The sequence below is a fragment of the Lemur catta genome, chromosome 9, assembly GCF_020740605.2.
Source record: "Lemur catta isolate mLemCat1 chromosome 9, mLemCat1.pri, whole genome shotgun sequence".
NCBI classification, from domain to species: Eukaryota; Metazoa; Chordata; class Mammalia; order Primates; family Lemuridae; genus Lemur; species Lemur catta.
In genome coordinates, this window is record NC_059136.1 from 12,935,626 (window position 1) to 12,962,710 (window position 27,085).

The window sequence follows — 27,085 nt, forward strand, 5'->3', positions numbered from 1 at the left end:
TCTGATGAAAGTTCATGCTATGCCAACTTCTGAGTTGGGAAAAGGGAGGTACTTGCTGATCTGAACTCTAAAGAGAAGAAAGAATTAGTTATGATTTCTCAAAGATGATTATTACAAATCCCTAAGGGTAGGCAAGGAAGGTGGTTTAGCCCACAGACTGGAGAATATACCTTGCAAAAAGTGTTTCAGCCTATCTAGCAAGAGAAATCCTGACAGGTTATTCTAATGTGTTGGAATTTCCAACTGGTGGCCACAACAGCTTCTGACTTTGTATCCCAGTAGCCCTCATTAGAACAAAGCTGCTTCAAATTAGGCCCAATCTGGATGCTGAATCAATCTTTCATCCTTTTGATTGCTTCTGAAAATATTTATATTTCTTAATAATGCACATTTTGTCTTGCAACTTCTGATTAAACCCAGACGAGGGTTCCCAAAGCAGGCAATGTATGTAGAAGGGTGATTTGGGACAGGAAAAGGAAGATAAAAAAACACAGGTTTTTCCCATTGGGGAACCATTAGAGAATATAAATCTAGTAATTTTGGTTATGGAAGCATCAGAGGAGGGTTCTAATAAATACAGATTGGAGTATTATTGTGACCTAGTAGAGACTACAGAATATTCTTATTATTGTGTGATTCTTCATTGCAGCTTTGACTATTTGGCTGGTTAGTTTAATAAGTTTTATGAAAAATTATTGTGGGGAAGACTTTGGAAAATTTCATGTAACAACCAATAATAGTCCACTCAAAGTATCACATCATAAAATAGAGAAATACTTATAATAGGGACATGATCCGATGGTCTAAAGTATGTTTTTTGTTCATAGGGAAAATGTTCTCAGGAGGTTGGGGATTCCTGATTTGGGGGCCAAGAGAAAGGGGTCCAGTTTCCACTGTGTCACCAACCAGCTGTACGACCCTGAGGCAGTCCCCTAATCTCTGCAAACCTCATACTTTTCTTCTTGCTTTTATCTGGAAAATAAGGAAGCTATGTTTTTGTAAAGAAGCATCATTGTTTTACATATTCAGGATTCTCCTGAGGCAAGAAAAAGTACATGGAGACCTCCTCCTGTAGTGCTGAGTGCCTTAGGGCCAATCTCCCAGAAGCCACACCCTCTTAGCCACACCCTAGAACTATACCATAGTTCTAGTATATAATAAATGTTAGCTGCTATTAGTGTTATCATTATCTTTTTCTTCTTCTTTATTTACATGAGTTGGAGTGAAAAAATCCTGAAAGGAACCTAGAAGACACAGATTCAAATTCTGACTGTACTCCTATTAGCTCCATGACCTCAGATAACTCTCTGAGTCTCAGTTTACTCATTGGCAAAATGGGAATTCACAATATCTACTTGTACAGGATTTCAGTGAAAAGCAAATGATTCATACATGTGAGAGCACTTTTTAAACAGGTAGATCCCCATAAAAATACAAGGGTTGATGGTCTTATTAAAACATTTTTAATCCCTAGGTTGGAAAACCTCTGGATGCTCAGAGTTGGTTAACAGATAATAAAAAAAGATAATGTCTCCATTTTGCTTCTCGAATAAATCACCTTAAAATGAGATATATAAAATGCATTAAATTGTAAAAAATAAATGCATGTCCTCAATTATCCCTGTCATCTACTTGATCCTATTCTACTGTTCTCTACCTAACCTTGCAGTTCTCTCATAATTTGATCTTACCAGAGCATTAGATGACTCTTAGGTCACAGGGTTTAGAGCAGCAAACCCACTCTCTTCTTTGCCTTCCAAGTAAAGGAGAGAAAAATCTACAAGTCAAAAGAACACATTTTATTAAATATTAAATGATGACCTCCAAGAAGCCTTCATACCCTCGTGAAAATGCTGTCAAACTTTGCTACTGGCCAGCTGTACATTGGATATGAACTTAAAAATATATTCATTATTGAGATATAATTTGGTTTAAGCTAAAGAAGCATCATGGGGTGGGGAATTGTTTTGTGAGTGGGATTATTAAGAGTTGGGGCCTAAAGGTGTATGTCTATTTTAAAAAGAAATTTTCTGATTGCAGATAACTTCTCAATTTGATTTAGTGTCGAACGATAGTGATGGGGTTGATAAGTGAGCATTCATCGGTAATTCATCTTGTGCTGGTAGAAATTTACAGCAAAGCAGTGCTTTCCCAACAGTGACAAGCCCTATTAATCTTCTTCAGACACATTTCAATAGGTGTTCCCATCTGTGGCCAACATCTAAACACTCTGGCAACACTGGCGACTTGAAGACACCTTCATTTCAAGTTACACTAGTGAAAATGTGATACTAGATTGTACTCTATTTTTTAACCTAATTCTCTCTCTTCATTCAATTAGCCTTTCTTGCCTGGATTTTCTGTTCATGTGAAACATCATTTCCCAGGGAGAGCTCTCAGAGATTTGGTTTCTTAGAGATGCACAGTCTCCCCCAAGGTTAGCAACCAACAACTTTTTTACAAATTAAAATTGCATGGATTCCAGTTCTGACAGTCACTGGCCTCTGATCATGTATGTCCTTAAAAAGTAGAACCTGCTCAAATAAAACCCGCCTGTGCATTGAGAGGGCTGAAGAAAAGGAGAAGGCTATAAAATCCATTTGTGTTCGTATTTAGAATGCAATTTATTATTATGAACTGTGTTGTAAATTTCACTGTGGGGGAATGCTGGGAAAAGGAGAGGCAATTAGAAGAAGAGGGTAAAAAAGAAGCCTAAGGTTCCAATAGTTACGTTTGCCAAACATATTCAGTCTATAGGATGAAATTCCTCTCCTGTCCTTTTGTATCCACTGGGAGACCTCCCGTTAAAGAATGAAATAAAACAATCACTTTGGGGATAGATTATTTCACTTAAATTGCCTTTATTCTACCAGCAACATGCTCTGGCTGGCTGTATGTTTAGTGTAGGTGAAAAATGTGGAGGGGGTGTTTGATTTTGGATTGCACCTAAGTGCTTTTTTGTGCCATTTTCAACCTCATAATAGGTTTGGTCTTGCAAAGAAATTGGATTTGAGCAGTATTTTTCTTGTGCACTTTAGAAATCTTTCAAAAGAAAAAACTCTGACACATTTTTATTTTGGAAAGGTTAGATACATCTACATAATGGATGGAATATTTTAACTTTACTGAACTTTTTTTGTGATTTGAAATATATATATACATATATATATGTTGAGTGTGTGCACAGGCATTTGTACCTGTGTGTTACTAGTTTTTGTGTGTGTATATATGATAAAGATATGTATTCTCAAAAATGTCTCCCTCCCTCACACAAACTATTTTTTTGTTATAGATCTCAATAACCTTATTGTAGGTGGCAAGTTTAAATGTGCCATATTAATAACTTGTTATCCAAGACAAATTAAGTCCTTATGTGTCAAAAGCACTCGGCACTGGATTATCTACAAGACAAGTATTTATTGAATAAATGTTGAGTCCAATTTCATTTTAATGTGACTGACTGTATGTTCAGCCTCATAGGCAGAGATAAAAACACTCAGACCTGTAACTGCATTGCAACATTACACCTAACTTGTCTATTTCCATTATTGTCTCTTAACTTAGAATATGGAAAGAAGGCTTTCTTTTTTTTCTTTTTTCTTTTCTTTTCTTTTCTTTCCTTCTTTTTTTAGTGGTGGTGGTTGTTCTGAAGAGCAAGGAGAGAGATAGAAAAACGGCTGGCATTCAGCCTAAAGAGAAATCATTGAAACAAATTAATCCTATGCCGTTTAAATTGACATGGTAATCCATCATCAGAGAAGGCAAACTCTGAAAGCAATCTAGAATCTGCCCTGCTCTTTCACTGGCCCTGGAGGCACAAAGACAGATAGTAATGGAAGGAGGGGGGAATCATAAAACTTAGGAATGCCTGAGAAAAGAATAAAATTGGTTATATCAGCTCTCACTGTCCTGCCTCTGCAAACGTCCTTTGGAAAGGAGAGGTTAACTTTCAACAGTTGCTTTCCCAACTTTACCTCTAAGTGGTAGGTCTCTGGAGTTGAGCTCCAAAAGTCTGCCTCCTTCTTGAGGCTGCCAGTCTGCTCACTGCAGTCTAACTGCGTTTCAAAAGTTGACCAACTAGGAGATTTGGCAGGAGGTACAGTTACACAGAAACTTTCCCGAAGTGGTAAGGGGCTTTTTGGTGGGGTTTAGGATTGGAGTTTTGTTTTGTTTTGTTGTTATCTGGGGTCTTTTGGTGGGGGAGCATGGGGAGGAGTGTTCTTCTTTTTTCCTCCTATCATCATCTCACTTTGTACTCAAAAAAGCATGCTATTATAATTTTTTTTAAAAAGAGTTTTATAACATCCCTAAAAACTAAGACAAGCCATCATGCCTTTTATTTTTGGAGGCTTACTTTTCACAAATCTGCCTTTACTACCAAAAGCCTGCAAAGTTACAACTGGTTTTAAATTTCAAAAATTATCTGTAAAACTGAAATGTCCCATCTTAGTAGATAAAGTTTAAAAATTAAAAAAAAAACCTTAGTAAGAATTCCCTTGTAGAAACAATGTGCCTATATTTCCAACACACTGAAACCTAAGAATTATTTTTCTCTTGAGCTAACATACATAATGTTTTGTTTTTGTTTGGCGGAGAGAATGGGGCATTTTGCAGAGTATTCCCCTCCTCATTATTGCCTGGACATACAAATTTGAACACAGATGTGAATATTATTTTTTTCAATTTAATACTTCATCCAGCTATAAAGGCAGGACAATTTGAAAATATATTTTTAATTTCAGAAATTCACTCAGTTAACAATAGACAGTATGTGAAGACAAAAGCCCAAGTACCTTAGTCTTAGTACCAAAGGCAAGAAGGAAGAAGGATATGAATATAAACCGTACTCAACAGCTGCCCTATTTTAATTTATCTAGGATAGAGTTTCTTCTAGTTTATTAAGAAAGCTTTGTGTGTTACTGAAACTTCAGTATAAACATCACACCTTTTTTCTATAATTAGAATTTTTATTCACTGGTTTTTAAAAGGGGGTGGATAATTCTTGCATACTAATACTTTTTAAAATACATAAGCATAAGAGACAAATTAAAGGCATTTCCAGAGAAAATAGGAAAAGAGAGTTAAAGACTCATATTAAATATTCATTTATCCACAACCATGCCAGTTGCAATTTTAAGAGTTGCTAGGAAAAAAGAACAGGTTTAGGCGTTTGTTTTTAATAGAACCTGGGGGATTGAAATAGCAGCTCTTCAATAACTGAACATTCAATTGTGCTTCCTGAAAAAGATTCAATACCTTTGGATTTGTTTTCAATTTATAAACAATGTAGACTTTAGCAAAATACTATATAATTTTAAAAGCCATTAAATTTACCCAAATTACATGAACGGAAATCAGTGATTAAATAAACATAAATCTTTATCACTCAGAGGAGACCATACAGAAAAATATCTTTTTTAAACCTCCACTGTTTACATTTCACAATACTAGCTTCTCTTTAATTACTTGGCAATGTTGCAACAAAGTATGTGCAAAATAAAAAATTGCAACATATCTTTGGAAGTAAATAAATAAGTTAACATACATTCTACAAAGAAATTAGTTTCCTCAATTTTTTAACTTCTTCTCCCTGACATGTGATGTGATATGGTCCTGTCATGAAATAACCAATGTGACATTTTTCACTGAAGTCAATATCCCCTTCCTTTAATGTTTTCAGTTTTGCTTTAACTATTTAAAGTGACATCATCTCAATCAATTTACTTCAATCATATACATAGAAATCTCTTAGATAAGGTTGATTAATTTATTATGAATTGTAATAGATGGATAGGAAAAGGTACCTTTCTCTACTGTGTCTTCAAACTAAAAAGACTAGTATAAATTTTATTTAAACAACACACTTTGTGAACTCTCAAGCTAATATTTCCTACGGTCAAGAAGCTGACTATGATGTTAAATAGCCTCCTCTTAATTTTATACAGAAGTTCTTTACTTATTCTTAACATGCACCTTCAAATATTTCAAGAACTCAGCATTTTAAGAGAAAAAATGAAGTTGTAATGTAATTAATTAAATTTTTTTCTAAATTCATGCATAATGTTTCCCTGTTATGGCAGTGTCTGTCTCAGTCCATCTACTTACTTCTCTAATTATATGTTATATATTGAAAATATTTTTTAAAGGCTTATAAAAAATGATAGAATGAGAATTACTACTAAAATTATTTTTCTCCTTCTGAAATTCATCTTGAGTTTGTGGTTTAAGGAAATTAAATCAAATAAATCCCCTTTGTTGTTCTGCTTGTATTTTCTTTAAATACACTGATGCAGCTAATTAACAACATTAATTTATCTGGATATTTGCCTTACTAACATCTTCATATTTAAATGACTGACACTTGATACCATTTGATTAATGCTTTTTTGACATACCAAAAATTAACTGTCATTTTACAGATTTCATTACCAGGTTCTTGAGAAAGAGAAAAATATAGAATCAGACAATCATCCCTCACTCTCACTACTAAAAAAGCACTGATGTCCACATGGCTTTAGATGTCTTCAGAACTTTCTCAGCAGGAGTTGTCTTGCAATATAATATTAATATTAAAAGCATGTATAGCCAGCCCACATCAAACTTGGTTAAATGGGCAGAGAGTACCCTTATGCCATCACCTCTAGCTACAGCCCATTCTCCTTTAATTCTTCAGTCCACTGAAAAGTAAAATAGAGGGGCATATCCCTAAATTTTTAAATAAATATATTAGGCAAAAGATGCTCATCTTTCATTTAAATGCTCTGCCAAAGCTTCCAAATTAGAAAATTGATGTTTTTACTTTGAAGTGTCTTTCTATGATTTTGCGAGCCACAATAGCTTTACCATTGCTAAGTTGCTTTCAGCTTGTATTTCAACAATGGTGATACCAAGGAGCTCATTCAAAACTCCTTTTTGCACTGCCTTCTGCCAGACTCCTGGAATGTACACATGAGTGACAGCCTCTCTCTAGTGCTTGAGTATATGAACCTTTAATCCATCAAGGAACTTCTAACACCATAAGAATATATACACATCCATGTCCATATACCTTCATGCATATGACTATCACATAACTATCCATTAATATGCCACCAGGTTTGAAACCTGCAGAATACATTTTTTCTAGTCTCATCGAGATTTTATGGCTATAATTTGGCTACTGACAAGATTCTAAATTAGCTTTTACTCAAATGAAAGAAGGTAAACTATGTAATATTTTTTACTTGCAGTTTTTAAAACTTTCTCCCACAATAATCTGTTGTATACATGTTCGAAATATTTTTAAAGTGAACTGGGTGGTCAGTTAAATAGAAGAAAATATTTCACTACGTTATATTTTTCTTATTCCTTAAAGTCCATCGTCATGGAGTGCGCTGCGTTGATGGATGAGACTGCTGTCTCTCTGAATGGAAACCTGCTCTCTTAGGAAGGGTAGAGGTGGGGAAGGACCAGGGAAAGGCAGAGCTCTGAAACCCTTGTAACTGGAGTGAATTTACCCTTCCCTTCTTCCTTTCCTTTCCCTCCCTCCCTTCCTTCTTCGCTTGCTTTTTGCTACAGCCTCTTTTGGTAGATTAGTGTAGTTAACCTTCGCTCGGGCCAAGACCAAGAAGGGTTAATGGAGACCCGGCTCCTGACACCCTCCAGGTCAGTGATACTTTGGAGCTTCCAACGCAGGAATTAGAGGATTACCGAGGAAGGAATTCAAGGTAGCGATCGCCTCACACCTGAACACATCGCTCCAATCCACTGGGATTCATATTTAAAAAAAAAAAATCTCTCTTCTGGAAAACGGTTAATTGGATCTGCAGCTGTATTTCCTGTTGCACCAAAGAGCCAAGCAGGGCAGCCTGAACTGAATCCCTCAAGCTGCCAAGAAAATCGAGCAATTGAAGGGGGTGGGAGGGAATGAACCTTTCCAAATAAATAAATATATGTAGGGGTCTACCAGTTTCTTCAGGAAGAGCGGATTTTTAGGAAAAGATCCGGAGCTGGAAAAGGAAGAAGAAACGAAAAAGATTCTCCCCTTTCCTCACCTTCCGCCCCTCTTTCCCCCCAGTTAGTGCCTACTTGATGGTCTGCAGCTGTGTCGAACCTCAAGGTTGGTTCACAGTAGCGAGGGAGACTCGCGCTTCGAGACGTGAAAAGCCATTTTCGCGCCAGGATTTTCCTGCCTGATTTTGGGAAGAAGGTTTTGCTCTCCCTCCCAGCAAGCTCCCCTCAAAGCCTTCCTAACTTCAGCAAGCCCTGCCTGTCTTTTACTCCTCGGCCATTTAGTCCCCTGCACCCAGCCTAGGAGTCCCAGATGGGTTTTCATCGCTGGGTGTGGCCTGATACCCCCAAAGCTGATTTCCCGCCCTTGAGAGAACGGAGATGTCCTGTGGCTTCGTTGGTGTCTGTCACCCTGCCCCCTGCCTTCCTCTTCTGCCTCAGACGTCGCCCCACCTGCCCATGAGCCGCGAACCTGGAATCCACGCGCCCTGCGGCCCCCAGCGGGTTCCGCCACCCGGCGGCCACCCTAGACACACGGAGGGTGGGAGGGAGAGGCAGCTAGCTAGGATGGGCCACTGGGTCCTCTTGAAAAATATTCAAGAAGATGATGGGCAGAGATTTTTCTAGGAGAAAGTTCGGGGGTGCTGCGGGTCGCGGCTGGGAAGAGTCCCCGAAATGCCAGGAGGAGACATGCAACCCCTCGAGGCCACACCTTTACTCCCTGAAGGTGCCAGCAAAGACCGCGTGTGGTGGGACATGCGGGCGTCCCCGCGCCGCGCCTGCGATACACTGCCGTGGCCACCTGGCAGTGCCACTCGCGGCGTGGAGCCCGCAGCTCCTAAGCCCTCGGCCCCGCGGCGGCCCGCGTAGCCCTGGCCTGGCCACGGTCCCGGGAAGCCGGGCGGCGGCTGCTCCCCTGCCTCCGGCTGCGCCCTCGCGTCTCCCGTCGAGGAGGGAGGGACAGAGGCCTGCGCCGGGGAGCTCCCTGGCGGTGGTCGGGCCGCCCCCCTCGAGGTTGGCTCCCCCCTCTCAGCCTCGCCAAATCCCTGAAAGCCCAGTCCCCCTTCGTCACCCCGGGGGCTTCTAATCACTCAGTATCGATTTCCCTAACTCTTTTCATCCTGTTGAAGACACATCTTAAAACACTCCAGCCCGGAGTGTGCTCTGGGCTTTATCCACACTAATAAAATGATTTACCCTTCTCTCCGCGCTCTCCTCACAGAGGAAAATCGTTCGAGCCCCGGCTATTTGTGTGTGATCAGTAAATATTTAGTGCGGTGACATCCTCAGCTAGGCTTCGGATCGATTCGGGGCCCACCGGGAGGTGCGCACGGTCCGGGCGGGGCCGCGCCGGGCCCGCCGAGGGGGCTCCTCCCGCCCTGGCCGCCGGCCGCTGATTTACGGCCTCTGCAACCAGCAAAGGGGGGGCGACAGCGCGCCTGGAAAATTGGCTTTTCAACCTTTTTACTTTAGACATTCAGCCACTTCCCCAGGCTCTAATTCTCGCCCCCACTCCTCCCTCCCCACAACCATGGGCGCCCTGTGCGCCCCGGGAGCCCTTCCAGCGGCAGCGCGCCGCGCTCTCGCGGCCCCTCGGCCCGGGGACCACCTATCACAGCCCTGCGCCGCGACGCGGGGAGGCCCCGGCCCCTGCTCTGGGGGCGCCTCCTTTGGGGAGAGAGGCTGTCCGCCCGCCCACACCTCCGAGGGCGGAGAGGGGGTGGAGAAGCCCAGAGGCGCATTTGCTGGACGGGGAGCCGCTCTCCTTTTCCTCGACCTCTCGGCCTTTCCCCTACTCCAGTGACTGGTCCTCGACGCCCATCCGGCCGGATGGCGTCGGGTGGGAACTTTTTACTTTCCTCGTAGAGAAGCTCCCCTTTCCTTAGAAGCGAAAACGCTTAGCTTGGAGGTGTTGGGTGGGGGCCTCCTGGCCTGATCTTGGCTGTGAGAGGGCGGTGGTGGCAGTGTCGGTGCCCCCTGGCCCTCCCGCCCTTCGCGGGACGCACACTGTTTCATCATTGTAGGGCCGCACTCTGGACGTGAGACACAAGGCGGTGGGCCCGACCTAGAGTCGGGCACCGCACGGTCTCGCCTCATCCTATGGTACCTGCCACCTTGGACTGCTACTTTGCCCCAGTAGGATGTGAGTGATACCAACCCCTCCGCCTCCACCACTCTTGAGACCCGGCGCGGACCTGAAAGGCTCCAACACTGCCACCCACCTGTTAGCCAGCCTGCTCCCCTCTCACCTGGGGCCCCGGCCTTTGCATTTCCCCTGGGGCCAAAGGAGGAAGATGCGTGACCTTGCTGGGTCCGCACCCCTCCCAAAAGCTAGCGCCCTCTCCTTTGTCTGACACATGATTTTCTAAAACGCCTTATCTTCAGACTATTTCTTTATACTAATGCATACTTAATTGGTCAGTCTTGACTGTCCATATAAAACAATTTAATTAGGGTGCTTTCTTGCTTTGGAGAGCAAAGAAAAAAATCTGCCCAGTGCTTATTGTATTTAGCACCAATACAGGCAGAAAATGTAGCACAAGTTTTTGGTTGAAAGAGCACCTCTGTGCCCATTGAAGGGCGTTGATCCGAAAAGACAGAAAGGACAAGTAAAATCGATTTGAAGCGACCCTCTCTGTCCCTTTCACACCATTCAAAAACTCCATTCCTTCTAAGACAAAGACCAGCGCCTTGGGAATTCTCAGGGAAAAAGGACTCCAGTCCTACAAGCTTAGGGCACTTTTTGAATATCTTCAATATTCCACTTAAAACCCGCACTCGGTGCTGTGACCCTCAAGTGTAGGTTTCACAGGAACCCCCTCGGAAGTGCCAGGTGGTGCGGCTGACAAATCCATGCAACCCTGCCTGCTTGGCCTTCTGGCCAGGCCAGCCTTTTAGGGTTAGTACAGCCCTCACCTTTGACCCCTGATATCGGAGTGGCTGCCAGTACTACAACTCTGGCCAAAGTTAAAAGAAAACCATAACAAAAATTTTCTCTCCTCCCAAACCCAGGAAAACCAGTTCTGGTTCAGGTGGTGCCTGAGCCACCTTACCCACTAACCACCTCCATCCCCGACTTTTTCTTCTTCTTCTTCTTCTTTTGCAATGAACTGCCCTAGTCCTCTCTGAAGGAGGGAATTTAAGTTGTCAGGGCTGCATGGCTGGGGTGCGGGTGAGTTTCCTGATCTAACTGGTCCTCCATTAGGAACCTGGAATGCCAGGTTATCCCACAGGCGCCCAGGCTGAGGAAGGCGGTCATCGATCAGACCTGGCAGGAAAGGGAGGAGGGAGAGGAGGAGAGAGAAGGACAGGGGAGGGGAGGGAAGAGGCCCGCTGTGATCACCTTCACCTGCCCTGAACTGGGCCTTCCAGTTCAACTATACCTCGACCTTCTGCCGGGGTTTCAGGGGGCGGGGGCAAAAGGGAGGGGGCACCCCTGAGTTACACAAGTGACCTCCTTCTACTAAGAGAATGAGTTCACCACCTCCCCAGAGGAGCCTCACCATCCATCCACTCAGTATAACTGATGAGACAAACCGCAAGGAAAAACTTCTGTAGCCCATACTTATGGTATTAATGAATAGTTAAAAAAAGATTTACACTTCTTATGATCAATATTCTGAGTTATTTTGCTCAAAGTATATAATTACAGTGTCTTCAGAGTTTTCATCATTGTTTGAGGTGGCAAAACCATTTGTAATTTTCATTAGCCAGTAAACATGTAATTAACATTCAGCACTGTGTTTAACTTAATTCCTGTTTAAGACAAGGACAAGAAGCAGCCGAAGAGCGTTAGTTCCATTTGTCAAGTCTGACATACATCTTACCATAACAGTTTCCTAAAATAAAAGATCCGTGTTTCCCCATTATTCTTCTCTTAAAACAAAACAAAACAAAAAAATCCATTAGTTAAAACAGTATTAAACTGTGAGAGGCAGCATAGTTTATTCTCAATTTTCACTAGTTACCGTATTCCTGCTTCCTTTATTCGTTTTGGGGAGTGGACAAAGGGAGGGGGTGAATTAAACATTCATTATCTGAAGGCATGAAATGGGGAACCCCTCCCCCAAAAAGAAATTGATTTCCTCTTCAGGAAAGTTCTAGAATGGGGACCGGAAAGGGGGGGAGGCACGAATCCACAGGGGAGAGGGGGAAAAATCACTTGGGGAGACTTGAGTTAAAAGTAGAAAATGAGGATTCCAACGGATTCCTAGGAAAAATGTTGCCCTCCTGTTTCAAGTTCTATCTTTGATCCAGGGTGAGGGGAGCCTGTCTGCCTGTCTGCGAGGCTGCTGTTTTTTCCCCCTCCTTTCCCACCTCGGTTTTTTTCCAACTTGCTTTAGGATTAGTCTCCATCCCTCTCGACCCCAAACAGTGGAATTTGGCTGTGCCTTGGGTCGTCTTGCTCTGCAATATCGCCTATGGTTGTTGGCGGTTTTCTGCTGAGGCTGAGCCGTTTGCTCCAGCCTACGACTAAACTCATTAAGTTGGGAGATTTTTTTCAATTGGACGGGTGTTTTTAAAGTCTCGTCTTTCCAGCCCCAAACAAGGTGTAACAACGCACTCTTCCTTCTAAGGAATGAGATGAGAGACAAGGATCACTCCAGACATCTCCTACCTACGGTTTGAGGTTTTTTTTCTTAAAGGCGAGGCTTGCATTCCTCAGCAGCTATGTACAAAGCTCCCTGAAACCTTGTCTCTCTAAAGTTAGTGTGCAGGGTTTTCCAAGGCTGAGAGCGCCTAATACATGGGGAAGCACTTCCTTGAGGTGGAAGATCTCTCCCCTCACCTTTCCTCTTTTTCCCTGCAGGCTAGTGCCTACTTTTTATCAGTTTGCACAATCGCTTAGATAAACACCGAGGAAGAGATTCTCTTTAATTATCAAAGACACATCTTTTCAGGGGGCCAACAAAGCGTTTATTTCACCCGCCAAACTAAAGGAGAGTTATTCCAGTTTAGGAGGAAGATGCAAGCGGTTTGGGACCTTGAACAAGGCAAATATGGTTTTGGTATGTTTACTTACAGTATTTTTTTTCTCTCTCTCTCCTTTCTCACTTTTCTCCTTGTGCTGTGTGGGGTTTGGGGATGACTTGGGGCTTTTCAAAAAATCGGTTTGCTAACGTGTATGAAATGCCTAGGACTGTGGTTTAAGGGGTTCGGGGAAGGGGGGACAGAGTCAATTCAATGCATTGCCATATTTTATTACATGTGTGTGGTAGGAGAGGTGGAGGGGGAGAGGGGGAAAATACAATTGCAAAGCTGCCAAAATATGATTAAACCGAAGCGTTAAGACTGCGGTGCCTCCCATCCCCTCGTTCTGTCTCCTCAAACTCATTTCCTTCCACAGAGCAAACTAAAAATCAGTTCTATAATCGTGGTTTTCCAAGCAGCAGACGACTCGGTTTGCTAGCAAAGGAGCTGCTAAGGCTCTCACTAAGTACCAGAATTTACTGTGCGATTTGCCTCTGCGCTTCATTTTGCAACCTTGTGCAACTGACAGCCAGGCAGGCAGGGAGGGAGAAAAGCCTAGCCCAGCGCCCTCGGCCGCGGTTCGGGTAGGCAAGCGCTCGGTTAAGCTAGGAGGAGAAACGCAACGAGAAGGGTACTCACCATCGGGCGGGGTGGTGGAGCTGGCGTGCGGATTTCAGGCAAACGTTTACCTTTTTGCTGTCTATTGCACCCGCGCCGGGCTGACTTAAGAAGCAATTCTGTGCTCTGTCCAGAACGTTCAAGGAACGGTTCCTCATTTTTAAAAAGCCAGCGAGAGAGACGACAGAGACAGAGAGAAAGAAAAAGAGAGGAGGGGGTGAGGGGGACGCACATAAACCCAGTTCAAAAAAAAAAAAAAAAATCACCTCTTAGCCAGTGACTCGGGAAACGCAGAGGTGGCGAGATTCAAGTACGGTCCAACCACGCCAGAGCCAACTAATTTTAAATCCTGAAGAATTATTCAGATTAAAATGTACAGAAGTTTCATTCTCCTATGCCTACGTGAGCCCAAAGTCGTTTCCCTTTAAGAGCTCCTTTTCTTTTAAAGTTGAATTTTAGGCAGCGAGGACTCTTACACTAGGGGGCAGACAGATACTGTACTTGCTCCAATCTTAAGCAATTTTTTCCCTCCCAGCATATGCTCTGATTTAGCACTGTAAATTTTTCAGAGGACCCAACTCTGACAGCCCCTGGTGATTTTCAAAGTACCACAAGCCAGTGGTTAAAAATTGCATTGACTTGGAAGTTCAGAGGGACACAATGGAAGCCCCTTTCCCTATTCATGGAGCTCCAGTGTGGTGGAAGAGAAAAACACACACGGACTAGATTGAGGGAAAGGAGGAATTCAATGAATCCTGGAGGATGGAACTGGTTTCCACTGAGTTCAGAGTTAAACTCGGCATTTGCTGGGGTCTGTATTCATATTGTGATTTAATCTGTAAAGAATTACAGCCCATCAGGACACTTTCTACAAGAAAATTATATTCCTGGGTGTTTAGTTTCTTTCTTTCTTTCTTTCTTTTTTTTTTTTTCCAGATTAGGACAAATGTTTGTCCAACTTTCTGTAGCCAAATTAAAACTTGCCATTCCCCTCATTAAAATAAATTCACATCTGCAATAAAAGACTGAGCTGGGTTTTTTAAAACAAACAATAACAGTATATTGATATTTATCTTTTAGTCTGAGAGCTTTTTAATCTTATAGTCACAGCACATGAGCATCTCTGAGGAAGACATTTTAAAATATTTTTGCCTTTTTTTCTACTCAGTCTTTAATCCTGTCTCTTTTTCTATGCAGTAAACTTAACTACAATTTATATAGTGATTTTTTCCCCTTTGTAACAGCATTTTCATAAATGAATGAGTCCTAAAATACAGAGTGAAACACCTCTAATTTCATGGCAGCCCTGTGATCGTTTCCCTAGCAGGCTCCAATTCTGTAAGAGGTGGTTGGGAAATTCTTCATTTTCAATCTAAGCGGTCAGAGCGTACTTTAAATTCCCAAAACCTCTAAATGGAGTGGGGAAGCTCTTCGTTCTCAAAATTGCCACTTCGAATGTTTGTAAAAGGTAGTCTTGCTATGGAAGTCTCCCCACTCAAGAGGCAAGATTATGATTTCCCTATAATCAATTATTTTCATCTTCTACTAAATTGAGATGGGAATGCCCATTAGATTTCCTATCTCAATCCCAGCCTCACCACACCTCTGCTGAACTTGCCCTAATCCACTGACATTTGTAGCATTAGGCAATTCCTGAATCAATAGAGGTTGAAAGGAAACAAACAAACAAACAAACAAAACTCAAAACCTTCTCCTTTGAAATGATTTCTTTTTCCTCCTTCTTGTCCTCTTCAGGAGAAAGTTATATTGTGTCCCTTATCAACCTAAAATTCTCAGCTTGGCTTCACTCTGTGGCAATTTTATTACACACTAGGTTTATGATAGTTCAGTGTCCACTATAGGTTTGTTTTTTGTGGTTTTTTTACAACTTTCAAAAAATCTCAGCACCTGCAGCTTTAGTGAAATATGATTTCCTCGGAGAAAGACTGAGGGCTTACGCTGTTTCAGGAGTGAAGCTCAAAGAGGATTTTTCTTTTCCTAAAAACCAGCCCCTATCTGCCCATATCTGCACTTCGTCCCTACCTCTTATTCTGCCAATGTGTGTAAAAAGAATTGAATGCAAAAGTGCAATCTACACATGCCAATTATATGTATGGTTTATTTTTTAAAATACCTTTATCTTTTCAATTGTTCAGCTACCAAGGATGCTTTTCTGTAGTTGTCAATTTACTCTTTAATACTTGTTCATTTTTTTTCCTTGGAGCTCAGCATCTTTTCTGTACAATATTTTAATTGTTCATAAACCTGGTTGGCTTGCCGGCATACAGTTTTTCTTGGTGCAAAGTGTGTATGAGGGAGACACAATTTTCTTGTATAAATGTGGAATAATAATACTCCACTAATTGGTCATAATCAAATAGCAAGTTTACTGCATTGGAATATAGTGTGCTCTGGGGGCAATTCTACATGTTTGATGTTTAAAACCAAACACTCTGGAATTCAAAGACACAAGTGTATCAATGATTTTAGCACATTGAGCAGAATGACATAGGCTATGAAGTTGTTCTTTTTGCAGTGACTCTCTTGAGATAGAATATGGCTTGTGTGTGGTTCTTGTGACTTGCACTGGTATTATTTCCAATTTGGGGCAGAATCTCTGGGTGTGTTTTAATGACTATATGAATGCTTAAAAGGAACTTGAAGAACAATGAAGTCTGTACTCAACTGTTCTATGACCTAGAAGCATAGTCGCTGAAGTCTTTGTCTGTGTACATTGACAAATGTGCATCTGATACATGTGCGCTTACATGTGTGTACAGAGGGTGTGCATAGGGGAGGCTTGTCGGCTGCCTCCGCCTGTCCATCAGCAGGCAGAAGTCTTTTCCCTCTCACCATGACTGGGTGTGTGGCAGGATGTTGGCTTGAGAGTTAGCTGAAACCAAAGAGAGGGGATAAAGTTGAGGAAAATTGATTTTAATTGCGTCATGACAATGAGATGAAGTCTACTTCTGCTTCTCAGCATCCGAGATGCTTTATTTGAGCAATTAAAATGTCAGGCCACATACCTGTGAAATGTTAACCCTACAAGGAAAAGACAAACGCTAAACGACTTTTTTCCTCTAAAAAAGAAAAAAAAAAACTGAGCCATCAAACCGAGCCAGTGATCAGAGTTGATTAAGAGAAGAGTTTACCATCACCCGGATTTGGCCAAATCTTTCTTTTGGAAATGCCTGCAAGCTCTCAGTTAGTAGCACCTTCCCCCTACTCTCTGCAAAGAAACTAGGGAACTTTTCTCTTTCTTTGGCATTGTGGGCAACAAGATGCGCCGGGAGTCCCGGGTGGTGCGCGAGCGGCGGATTTCGTGGCATCGCCAAGTTGCGACAGGCGAAGTCCTCGATTCCATCCAAAGCCTCTCGCGGAGCCTTTAAGAGACGTTGTGAGTGCGCGCTGCGTTAGTCTCCCCGCCAGGGCAGAAGCCTCGGGTGCGGGGTGTCGGGAAAGCGGGGGCTGCGCTCCCAGGGCCCGCACGGCCCATCCCCCGCTCGGCAGCAGCGGCGGCGCGGCCACCCGGTCCCCGCCCCCCCCGTCCCCCGATCGCCCCGCGCCGCGGCAGTGACACCGCTCGCGCTAGGACCGGGCTGCGCCCGCGGCCGCCATGGCGGGGCCGCCGCGCTCCGGCCAATGACGGCGAGGGGGCGGCGCGCGCGCGCCTGGCCAGGCCAACCCCGGCTGCTGCCTTATAAGGCGCGCCGTCGCCATGGCAACGTGCGCTAAGTTGCAGCAGTCGTGTCAAAGTTCACTATATAGAGAGCTCAGTGAGCTGATCGCGGAGAAGCCACTTCTGCCAGCCCCGGCGCCTATAAATCGCATTCCCTCCCGCGCCCCCCTTTTTAGCATATTTGATCACTTTGATTCTCTGTTCTTTTCTCTCCGCGGTGTGTGTGTGCGTGCGCGCGTGTGTGTTTTCTTCTCCTCCTCCTCCTCCTCTCCCCGAGTTGCCTCCTTTCTCCGGGTGCCGTGCTGCCTTTTTTCCCCTCTTTCATTCTTTCTTTCCGTCTTTTTCTCCCCCCTCTGCGCACGAAGGATGTGCTTCTAGGTGGTGATCTGCCCTCCTCTCTCTCTTTTATCATTTCTCCCCCGCCGCCGGCGAGTTGACTCTTTCCCTATGTGTGTGAGGCGGCGGCGGCAGCAGCAGCAGCAGCGGCTTCGGCGGCGGCAGCAGCGGCAGCAGCGACTTCAGCGGCGGCGGCGGCGCTAGACGCGGCGGCTCCGGGCCCGACCCGGCGGCTTCGGCGGCGGCTCCGGCGGCGGCGGCGGCCCAGGCGGCCCGCAGGGAGCGGCGAGCGGCCTCCACCCGGCGACTGCGGGCGGCAGCGGCCGGAGCGAGCGAGGCGCGCGCCGGACGCCCGGGGCAGGCGGCGGCGGCGGCCCAGCGCCAGGACGACGCCGCGCAGCGCCCGACGCGGACCACTTTCATGCTGATTCCCCCGGACCCGGGCAGCGCTCCGGCCACCCCGCGGGCCGCCGGCCTCCGCCCCGGCCTGCCTGGCTTCCTGGGCGCACCCGCGCCCGGCGCCTCCGATCTCCTAGTCCTCCTGATTTCGATGGCTTTCCTGAATGGCTGACTGTGGGCTGCCCTGGACTTGGCCCCCGGACAGTCGCCTCTCCTCCTCCTCCACCACCTCCTCCTTCTCCTCCTCCTCCTCTTCCTCCTCCTCCTCCTCTTCCTCCTCCTCCTCCGCCAACTCCTCGGCTGCACACCAGCTCTGAGAGCGAGAGAGTGAACGAGAGAGGGAGGGAGAGAGTGAGAGCGAGCGAGATCTTTGGAGAGATTTTTTTTTTTTTTTGCCTCCTACTTCTGTCTTGAAGCCAGACAATCGACTTGCAGCTCTCCCTCCCCTCCCTCTCTCTCCACGTTCTGCTCCCACTCGCTCTCCTGTCCCCTTCCCCTCCCCTCCCGGCGGAAAGCCCCCCGAAACCAACAAAGCTAAGCCGAGGAAAACAAACAAAACAAACACACCGGGCCAGACAAGCAATCGACAAAACTTTGCAAAAGCAAAAACAAAAAAGGAAAAACTAACCAACCTCAACCAACCAGCCCCTGAGCCACCCGGTGCGCCCTCCCGCGCCCTCTCGCACCCTCGCACACACAAAAGGCGGCGCGCCGGAGCCCGAGACCCGGGAGCCGCCGCCGCCCCGCCGCCCCGCCGCCGCCCGCAGCCAGGGGAGCAGGAAGTCCGGACGCAGCCCCCATAGATATGGCAATGGTAGTCAGCACGTGGCGCGACCCCCAGGACGAGGTGCCCGGCTCGCAGGGCAGCCAGGCCTCGCAGGCGCCGCCTGTGCCCGGCCCGCCGCCCGGCGCCCCGCACACGCCGCAGACGCCCGGCCAAGGGGGCCCGGCCAGCACGCCGGCCCAGACGGCGGCCGGTGGCCAGGGCGGCCCTGGTGGCCCAGGCAGCGACAAGCAGCAGCAACAGCAACACATCGAGTGCGTGGTGTGCGGGGACAAGTCGAGCGGCAAGCACTACGGCCAGTTCACGTGCGAGGGCTGCAAGAGCTTCTTCAAGCGCAGCGTGCGGAGGAACCTGAGCTACACGTGCCGCGCCAACCGGAACTGTCCCATCGACCAGCACCACCGCAACCAGTGCCAGTACTGCCGCCTCAAAAAGTGCCTCAAAGTGGGCATGAGACGGGAAGGTATCGGCCTCTCATTTCTCCCCCCTCGCCCAGGGTCCCGGGTCCCTGGGTGCGTTTGGCTAGCCTGCTCTGGGTAAGGACACACAAGCCCCAAGCTCTTCTCTTCGTATTGCAGCGGAAAGGGTTTTATACTAGGAGCGAGTTCTGCACTGGAACCCAGACCCCTAAATCCGCATGCTTTGGCCGACTGATTTCCTTCTCTATTCTTTCTTTGGGCTGTTTTCATTTTCTTTGCATTGATTGTGAGTTCATTGGAGTCTGCCTTTCTGCAAGGGATGGGGTACTTGTTGTTGTTTTAAAGCCTGGTTTACTTCTCTCTCTCTCCTTGTTTTTCCTGCATGTTCAACATATGTCCCTCCTCTCCACCCCTCTCCCCAGCCCCCACCTTCTCAAAAAAAAAAAAAAAAACCCTGAGATTGTACTTTTGTACAGGAGGTTCAAATTACAAATGGCAATTTTATGCACTTCGCCGTATTAACGCTGCCGCCCGGGCAGCGCTCATGTGACCCTCCGTGGATTAACATTCTGCTAAAAAAAAAAAATACCTCTGTTTTCTTTTTTCCTTTCACTTTTGAATCGAGGAGAGCGCAATAGGAAGTAGGAAAGGGTGGGCGAGGGGCCCTCGGCGGCTGCTTTCGCTCTGCGCGAGTTGGGTCTTTGTGATATAAAATTCGCCGAGCGCCGCGAGCCGTGCTCTGCCAATGGCGCGCTCGGCGCGGGGCGCGGGCTCCGGGTTGGGGCGAGCCAACGCCGGGGCTTCTTTGTGTTTCTGCGAGAGCGACTCTCCCGGTCCGGAGTCAGATAACAGCCTGAGCCGGAGCTTCTCCGGCTTTCCCCGGCCCTCATAGGCCCTGCCCGGGTTCCGCTGGTGCCGGCCGCCTGCTCCCTGCCTCTTCCCGGCTTCCTCTCGCCTTGGCCGGCCTGTCTCTCTCCGCCCTCTCCCTCGGTCTCTTTCTTCGAGCACACTGATTAGACTGACGCCAGACCTCGGCTTTCTGCATGTCTCTCACCAGGGGTTCCCCGCCGGGCTGGGGCTGGGGCTGGGGCTGCGGGGTTTGGGGGAGAGTCGTTCAGGGGTGGCCACAGGCCGTCTGGGGTGAACACTTGTGTCTTTTGCAAAAGCGTCTCACCCTCCCCCCAGACTCGCCCCTCCCGCTCCCTCTCCTCCAATCAATAAGAAATATCAGCTGTTTAGCTGTAAAGAAGAAAGATGCCCTCAGAATGCTACATCCCGCCCACAGCGCCGTGGACCCCGAGGCAAAGTGGCCAATTCTGGGTCCTCGGCGGACCAGCCCCGAGCGGGCCTCGGAGGCAAGTGTGCCCCTCTGGCCTCAGAGCTTGCCTTGGGTGGTGACTTGAGAGGAGTGGTGCTGGGAGCCCTGCGGTTCCCAGGTCTGTGGCAGGCCTGCCTGGTTCTTGCGCTGCTTGGGGTCTGGGATAGATGGGGGTCGGGCTGGGGCAGACCCTGCTGGGGACCTGGGGACCAAGGCTGGTCATTAACTGCGGAGTGTCTCCTTTCCTCCCCGCAGCGGTGCAGAGGGGCAGGATGCCGCCCACCCAGCCGACCCATGGGCAGTTCGCGCTGACCAACGGGGACCCCCTCAACTGCCACTCGTACCTGTCCGGATATATTTCCCTGCTGCTGCGTGCCGAGCCCTATCCCACGTCGCGCTTCGGCAGCCAGTGCATGCAGCCCAACAACATCATGGGCATCGAGAACATTTGCGAACTGGCCGCGCGGATGCTCTTCAGCGCCGTTGAGTGGGCCCGGAACATCCCCTTCTTCCCTGACCTGCAGATCACGGACCAGGTGGCCCTGCTTCGTCTCACCTGGAGCGAGCTGTTTGTGCTGAATGCTGCGCAGTGCTCCATGCCCCTCCACGTCGCCCCGCTCCTGGCCGCAGCAGGCCTGCACGCTTCGCCCATGTCCGCCGACCGGGTGGTCGCCTTTATGGACCACATACGGATCTTCCAAGAGCAAGTGGAGAAGCTCAAGGCGCTGCACGTCGATTCTGCCGAGTACAGCTGCCTCAAGGCCATAGTCCTGTTCACCTCAGGTAGGAAGATCCCCTGTCCTCTCATGCCCAAGGGCTCCTAGCCCAGGGTTAGGGCCCAGAGAACTTGGGAGCCCCCAGGGCAAGCCCAGCCTCCCCCTTGAAAGGCCAAACTGTTGAGTGCAACTTGAAGTTGGAACTTTGTATAGCTGCTGGGCACCACCAGGCCTGTCCTGGGGAGAGGAGAGGAAGGCTGGGCTGCAGGAAGGATGCTTCAGACACAGATTCCCAAAATAGGCCATAGGGAAGCCTTTCAGGCCTATGTCCCCTGCTACAGTATCCAGACTGGGATACATTCTCCTACTCCGTCCTGGAGCCCAGGCCCTATGGGCCCCAGGGGAATCTCCTCAAGCCCCTGGTTTTCTCTAGCACCCTGGCTGAGCCCCCAGGAGATGCCCCTGGGCACAGGAACTAATGGAAGTAGCCTAGGCATTGCCCCTGCAGGGGAAAAGTTTGCCTGCTAACTCTGTAGGATTTGGAACTCCCGGCAAATCCAACCTGAGGGCAGCAGCTTTCAAAGTCATATTCTTATTAAAATAATGCAGACTGCCAGGAGAGAGGAAAAGAGCTGTCAAGAAAGGGTGAGAGGAGGAAAGGGACCATCATAACTCCTCAGAATGTCTGCTGGAAGTTGCAGACTCTGGCCTCTTGCTTCCCCTGCCCAGGCAAACACTTAAGGCAATTTTCAAACAACCTAAAGTGTATGCCAGCTTGAGGTGGATATGAATGTTGCTGGAGATATAAAACCATCATTGACTGAATTATGAAATCTAATTAGTTTGCATGTAGTTTAACCTGTGTGAGTAATAGATCTGATATTAATTAACTCTTGAGGCCAAATGATTTTTGAAAGTGTCTGACTTTCCATTTGGGGCCACACCTGAGCCTTTTGGCTGCCTCCAGGCTGAGTTCAGCGTAGCCCAGGTGGGTGGAAATCACCACCCCCCTTCACATTCTTGTACTAAGTTGACAGCTGATCCCTTTGTCATGGCTGAGAGGGGAAAGGGGTTCCCGGTTAAGAATAACAAACATTTGGACATTGGCAGGGCTTGGAACCTAGTCACCCACTGCAATTTTTTAAGCCTGTAATCAGGAAACTAGGAGAGATGTATAGTTTATGTGGCAAACAAAAAGGAGGTCCACAGTCTTTTCCTTATTGTTTGAAAGAAGTCTGGGGAGTCAGGTCATCAGCTGAATCTCTTGCACCTTCTGAGTCCTCAAACTGCTTTTACACATTGCTGCTTTTCACATGAAACCTCCCCCCACAGTCACCCCAGATTCTGCCTTTAGAACAAGTCTTTAGGTATAGATCAGAGGGCAGAGTCTGGGCAGGGAAGCTGTATTCAGAGACATGGATCTGGGCTATTTTTCTCATGAACCCTTCATATCTGGAACGTTTGCTTGATGCAAATATACAGGCAGGATATTCCCCTACCCTACAGCCACTTTCACCACATCCCACAACCCAACACTCAGCCCATATTCTCAGACAAAGAGGGTGGTGGTGAATTTCTTGATATCATTGTTAGCTCTTAGCCTTACGCTTGGTCTTTCAAGGGGAAAAAATGCCTGATACTGTTGTAACAGTTTAATTTATGACTATTTGCAAAATGTGGAGGCCTGTATGGAGAATGTACATCGCCTCACAAAGAGATAAAGGTTCCTGTTATCTGATTCAGAGGGAGACACAGCACTGATGCCGAGGAAAGGAGTCCTATGCAAACAGATCTTTTAGTTTCTGACCATAGACACCTATGCATTTTGTAGACATGCAGAGTCCTGGGTACACATATGAGAAGGTTACATGTGTGTTCTGGTTCTTGGGGTGGAGATGGTGGCGGCTATTTTTAAATATCTGTTTTAATGATTCACAGTATGCATGTGTTAACCCCAGTCTTGTCTGGGGAACCCCAAAAGGTCAGGTCACAACCTGAACCGCCTTTACCAAGAAGCTTCTCATTTCAAAGGCACTTATTGTATTTTCACGTATCAGAAAAAGAAAAGTGTTTTCCTGAAGATAACAGGGAGGGGGTGCTTCTTGGAGGGACCTAGGTTTTAAAAAATAAAGGGAGGGGTGGGAGAAAAAGGGAGAGAGAAGAAAAAGAGGGAAAAGAAACAGCTCAAATGAACAGAGAGATCACAGTTTGCATGGCTGCCCTTCAATAGGCTAAACTGACAAGATCAGTTTTAAAGGGCCACTTAAATCAGTTTCAAAGACTGGAGAAAAATGAGTCGCCCTCTTTGGGGAGAATCTGAGGCTGGGTCGTGGACGCCATTACTTGGGGCTGGGCCAGGTTGTCCCCCCTCACCACCACCACTGTATAATTATAAGCTGAACTATTATTTACAGAGGAGGGGGAAGAGTGCTGGCAGTTTTGGTTTTATCTGTTTACTGACATGGGCCAGATAGACCCAGTGTACTTTTGCTTGGGCCTCCCAGTGACCCAGCCTGAGGACTGGGGCAGTGAAAGCCTGTAGCGCTCTGAGCTGCATTTTATTTTAAAGCAAACACTCCAGGACCATCTCATGCTCTTTCTCAACCCCCCACCCCCACCCCAAGTTTTCAGTACATAGACATTTGCTCCAACTCTGTCCGGTTGGGGCAGTTTGACAGAGCACTGTGCACACACCTCATGTGACCCATTTCAAACCTCTTAATCTGATGACTGAATTCTTATTCTTCTTTTTTTTTTTTTTTTTAACTTTCTTCCAGATGCCTGTGGTCTCTCTGATGTAGCCCATGTGGAAAGCTTGCAGGAAAAGTCTCAGTGTGCTTTGGAAGAATACGTTAGGAGCCAGTACCCCAACCAGCCGACGAGATTCGGAAAGCTTTTGCTTCGCCTCCCTTCCCTTCGCACCGTCTCCTCCTCAGTCATAGAGCAATTGTTTTTCGTCCGTTTGGTAGGTAAAACCCCCATCGAAACCCTCATCCGGGATATGTTACTGTCCGGCAGCAGTTTTAACTGGCCGTATATGGCAATTCAATAAATAAATAAATCAAAATAAGGAGGGGGAGTGAAACAGAGAAAGAAAAGGCAAAAGACTGGTTTGTTTGCTTAATTTCCTTCTGTTAAGAAAGGATATAAAACGATGTTACAAGTTTGCTAAAAGAAGAGAGGGGAAGAATTTAATGGACTGTGAATTTCAAAAAAAAAAAAGACTGTCAAATGAACTTTTACAGAATGCATTAAAAAAAAAAAACTCCTGTGTCGGTCAGAACAACTTGCTACTTATCATTTTTGTATAAAAAGGAAATTAGTCTTTTTCTTTTTTTGGTAAATTTTTGAAAAATATTGCTAAAAGTGCATTTAAGGAGATTGGGAGAAAATTAGCAGAATGGGAAAGTAAGTCTTTTTTTTTCCAAATTATTAATTGTCCTGTGTCTATGTACCTCTAGCTGTTCTTTTTTGTACTTTTCTGGTTCCAAACCAGTTTATTCTGTGGTTCTATAATAAGTTTTGATATAATCTTGGCTTCTTAAAAACTGTGTATCATTAAAATATATGTTCTGCAAGAATTAAAACTGAGTCCATGAAAATATCATAGGAAGACATAAAACTTTAAAAGGCAACTCAAAGATGATGGAAACGCACTTACAAGTGGTGACCAAAAATTTTAGATGGAGTTGAGCACTCTAATTAGAAAACTGGAGGAACCACATGCAACACTTAACTTCCCCTACCCTCCCCCCAAAAAAGACACCATGACAAACCTAGCTTTTTAAAAATATTTTAAGAAAGAGAATGAACTGTGGAATTTATTGGCAGCCAAGGAATGTGTCCAAGACACATGCTGAGGTTTTGAATAAAAAGTGAACTTTTGTAATTTGAATTGGGTCCCGCTTAGTTCTTGAATTGTTATGAAAATCCTATATCTGTTTGTATATTTGCAAACCCTTTGTATTATAATTGTTGATATTTTCCCTTTTTAAAAAATACCATTGAAATCAGCATGACAAAATAACACTGTTGGCACTTATAGGTAACGTGATTGATTCAGTATCTTAGAGTTTACAGTTTGTGTTTTAAAAAAACTGAAGGTTTTTTTTTTAAGTGCAACATTTCTGTATACTGTAAAAGTTATAATAACTGAACTGTTTGGTCGAGTCTTTGTGTGTTATATTCCAAGGAAAATTGAAAGTATTCAGAAATTAAAATATTATTTGATATCTGAAACCTGTTTGGCTGTCCCCAGTCACTGTCTTTCCATCCAGAAGAGCCCCTGTGAGCTCTCGCTGAGCAGCCGGGGGGCTCCATTTGTTTACTCCTCTCAGTCAGTTTGTTCAAAGGTGGACTAGTGTATTTGCCTGTTTAATTTGGGTGTGTGTGGGGGGGGAACTGAAGTTAATGGTTTATCTATGGTTTAGGAAGTGCCATACTGATATAGTAAACCACCCCCATTGACCTAATCCTCCTTTTAATTAAAAATGGATTTTCCAGGAAAAAAAAAGGCCCTTATATTTGTCACACTTAAGTGCCTGCTTAGGGAAGGTATTGTGAAAAAGTATTAGAAATCTTGAGATCAGTATCTATTTTATGATCAGAAAAAAATACTCTTTTGTACATTTCTGACAGTTACGCAGAAGATCAGTCAAGCAAGCTAATCACAGCATTGTAAATAGAGGGCAGTTGTTTGCAAGGAGTTTTTCCTTAAGTAGGTGTGATTTTTAAAAATATTCTGTGGTTCTCATCTAGTGTGGTTGTTGAGAGGATTTCAAATTCAGTGATATAGATTATATAGCACTGAAGGGTCTATTCTAATGTATATATGATAACTTGCAGTTGGGCTGCCTCTCCCCTCCCCCCATCACCTTCAGTCTGTGAGAGCATGGGCACAGGTCAAGGGAAGCTTTTCCATTGGAGTTATGTACATAAAAACACATCGACATTTTGACATTTCAGATTGTGTAGCTACAATCTGTACTGCTCTTGGGATCCTTTGTCCTTAGAAGCCAAATTAAGAAAAAAAAGAGAAAGAAAAAAGAGAGAAAGAAAGAGGGAAGGAAAAGGAAACTTTACAGGGTGTGCTGATTTGGAAGTAGTAACTATTTGTTTGAGTCTTTTTTTTTTTTTTTCCTCTTTTCCTGCTTTGGAGGAAGCTCAGTGCTGGGAGCTTGCAATTTTGTTCTTACTGAAGCTTTCCAATCTCCCCTCTCCCCTCAAAATACTTCACCATATTGTGGTTTGATTTTTAAAGGCAGGGGCTGGTGAGGGAGGTGAAAGAAAAGGGATCATTTTGTAAAGTGTATTAAACTTTAATACTCATGAGATTCCAGTCAACACATGCAGACCAGAAAAATTTCTGATTTGTGCATTTGTGCAGAGTTCTCCATCTGACCTTCAGCTTCTTTCTGTAGATATATACATATATAAATATAAGTATGTTCTTATGGCACAGTATCGCTGACCTTTAGTTGGAGGTTTTGTCGGTTGTTTATTTTCTTCCTCTTGCAAGTGCTATCCATGTGAGTGTGTGAAGTTTCTCTAATAAGTAAAACACAGGCCCTTTTCCTTGTTTGTTTTGTGTTAGTTTATTGTAAACAGCCATTTGTTGTAAATTATTATTGGCATTAAATTATAATTTATGATTTTCAAAGCAAAAGACAGTCCCTGTTTTATTATGCTTTAAGCATGTGTTCTAGACGTTGGAAATCTCTCTCACACTCTAAGTTTCAGCAATGAGCTTGGGGTCTGCGAGGCAGAAAAACAGGATCCAAAATTTTGCAACCGGTTAAAACAAATCCCCTTGTATATGTTTAGAGTGGCCGGAGGAGGATCTGTTTAGAGTCTTGA

General features: G+C 45.5%; 1 protein-coding gene and 1 long non-coding RNA gene across 4 annotated transcripts; one reads left to right on the forward strand and one right to left on the reverse strand.

Moving 5' to 3' along the window:
- LOC123645207 lies at positions 1 to 13,986 on the reverse strand. Its single transcript, XR_006737442.1, has 3 exons — positions 13,600 to 13,986; positions 1,692 to 1,777; positions 1 to 67 (listed from the first exon to the last, which is right to left on the reverse strand). It is a non-coding gene; the product is annotated as an uncharacterized LOC123645207 (long non-coding RNA).
- Positions 12,201 to 25,468, forward strand: NR2F2 (nuclear receptor subfamily 2 group F member 2). 3 transcript variants are annotated; one of them, XM_045561843.1, is made up of 3 exons: positions 12,201 to 12,998; positions 20,769 to 21,296; positions 24,007 to 25,468. In XM_045561843.1, the coding sequence occupies exons 1-3, from the start codon at positions 12,956 to 12,958 to the stop codon at positions 24,279 to 24,281; spliced, it is 846 nt and encodes a 281-aa protein (XP_045417799.1). In that variant the 5' UTR covers positions 12,201 to 12,955; the 3' UTR covers positions 24,282 to 25,468. The 3 variants fall into 3 exon arrangements, with proteins under 3 accessions (XP_045417799.1, XP_045417797.1, XP_045417800.1); XM_045561841.1 differs by lacking the exon at positions 12,201 to 12,998 and adding an exon at positions 17,192 to 19,239; XM_045561844.1 differs by lacking the exon at positions 12,201 to 12,998 and adding an exon at positions 19,248 to 20,550.
- Positions 25,469 to 27,085: the final 1,617 nt, after the last annotated feature.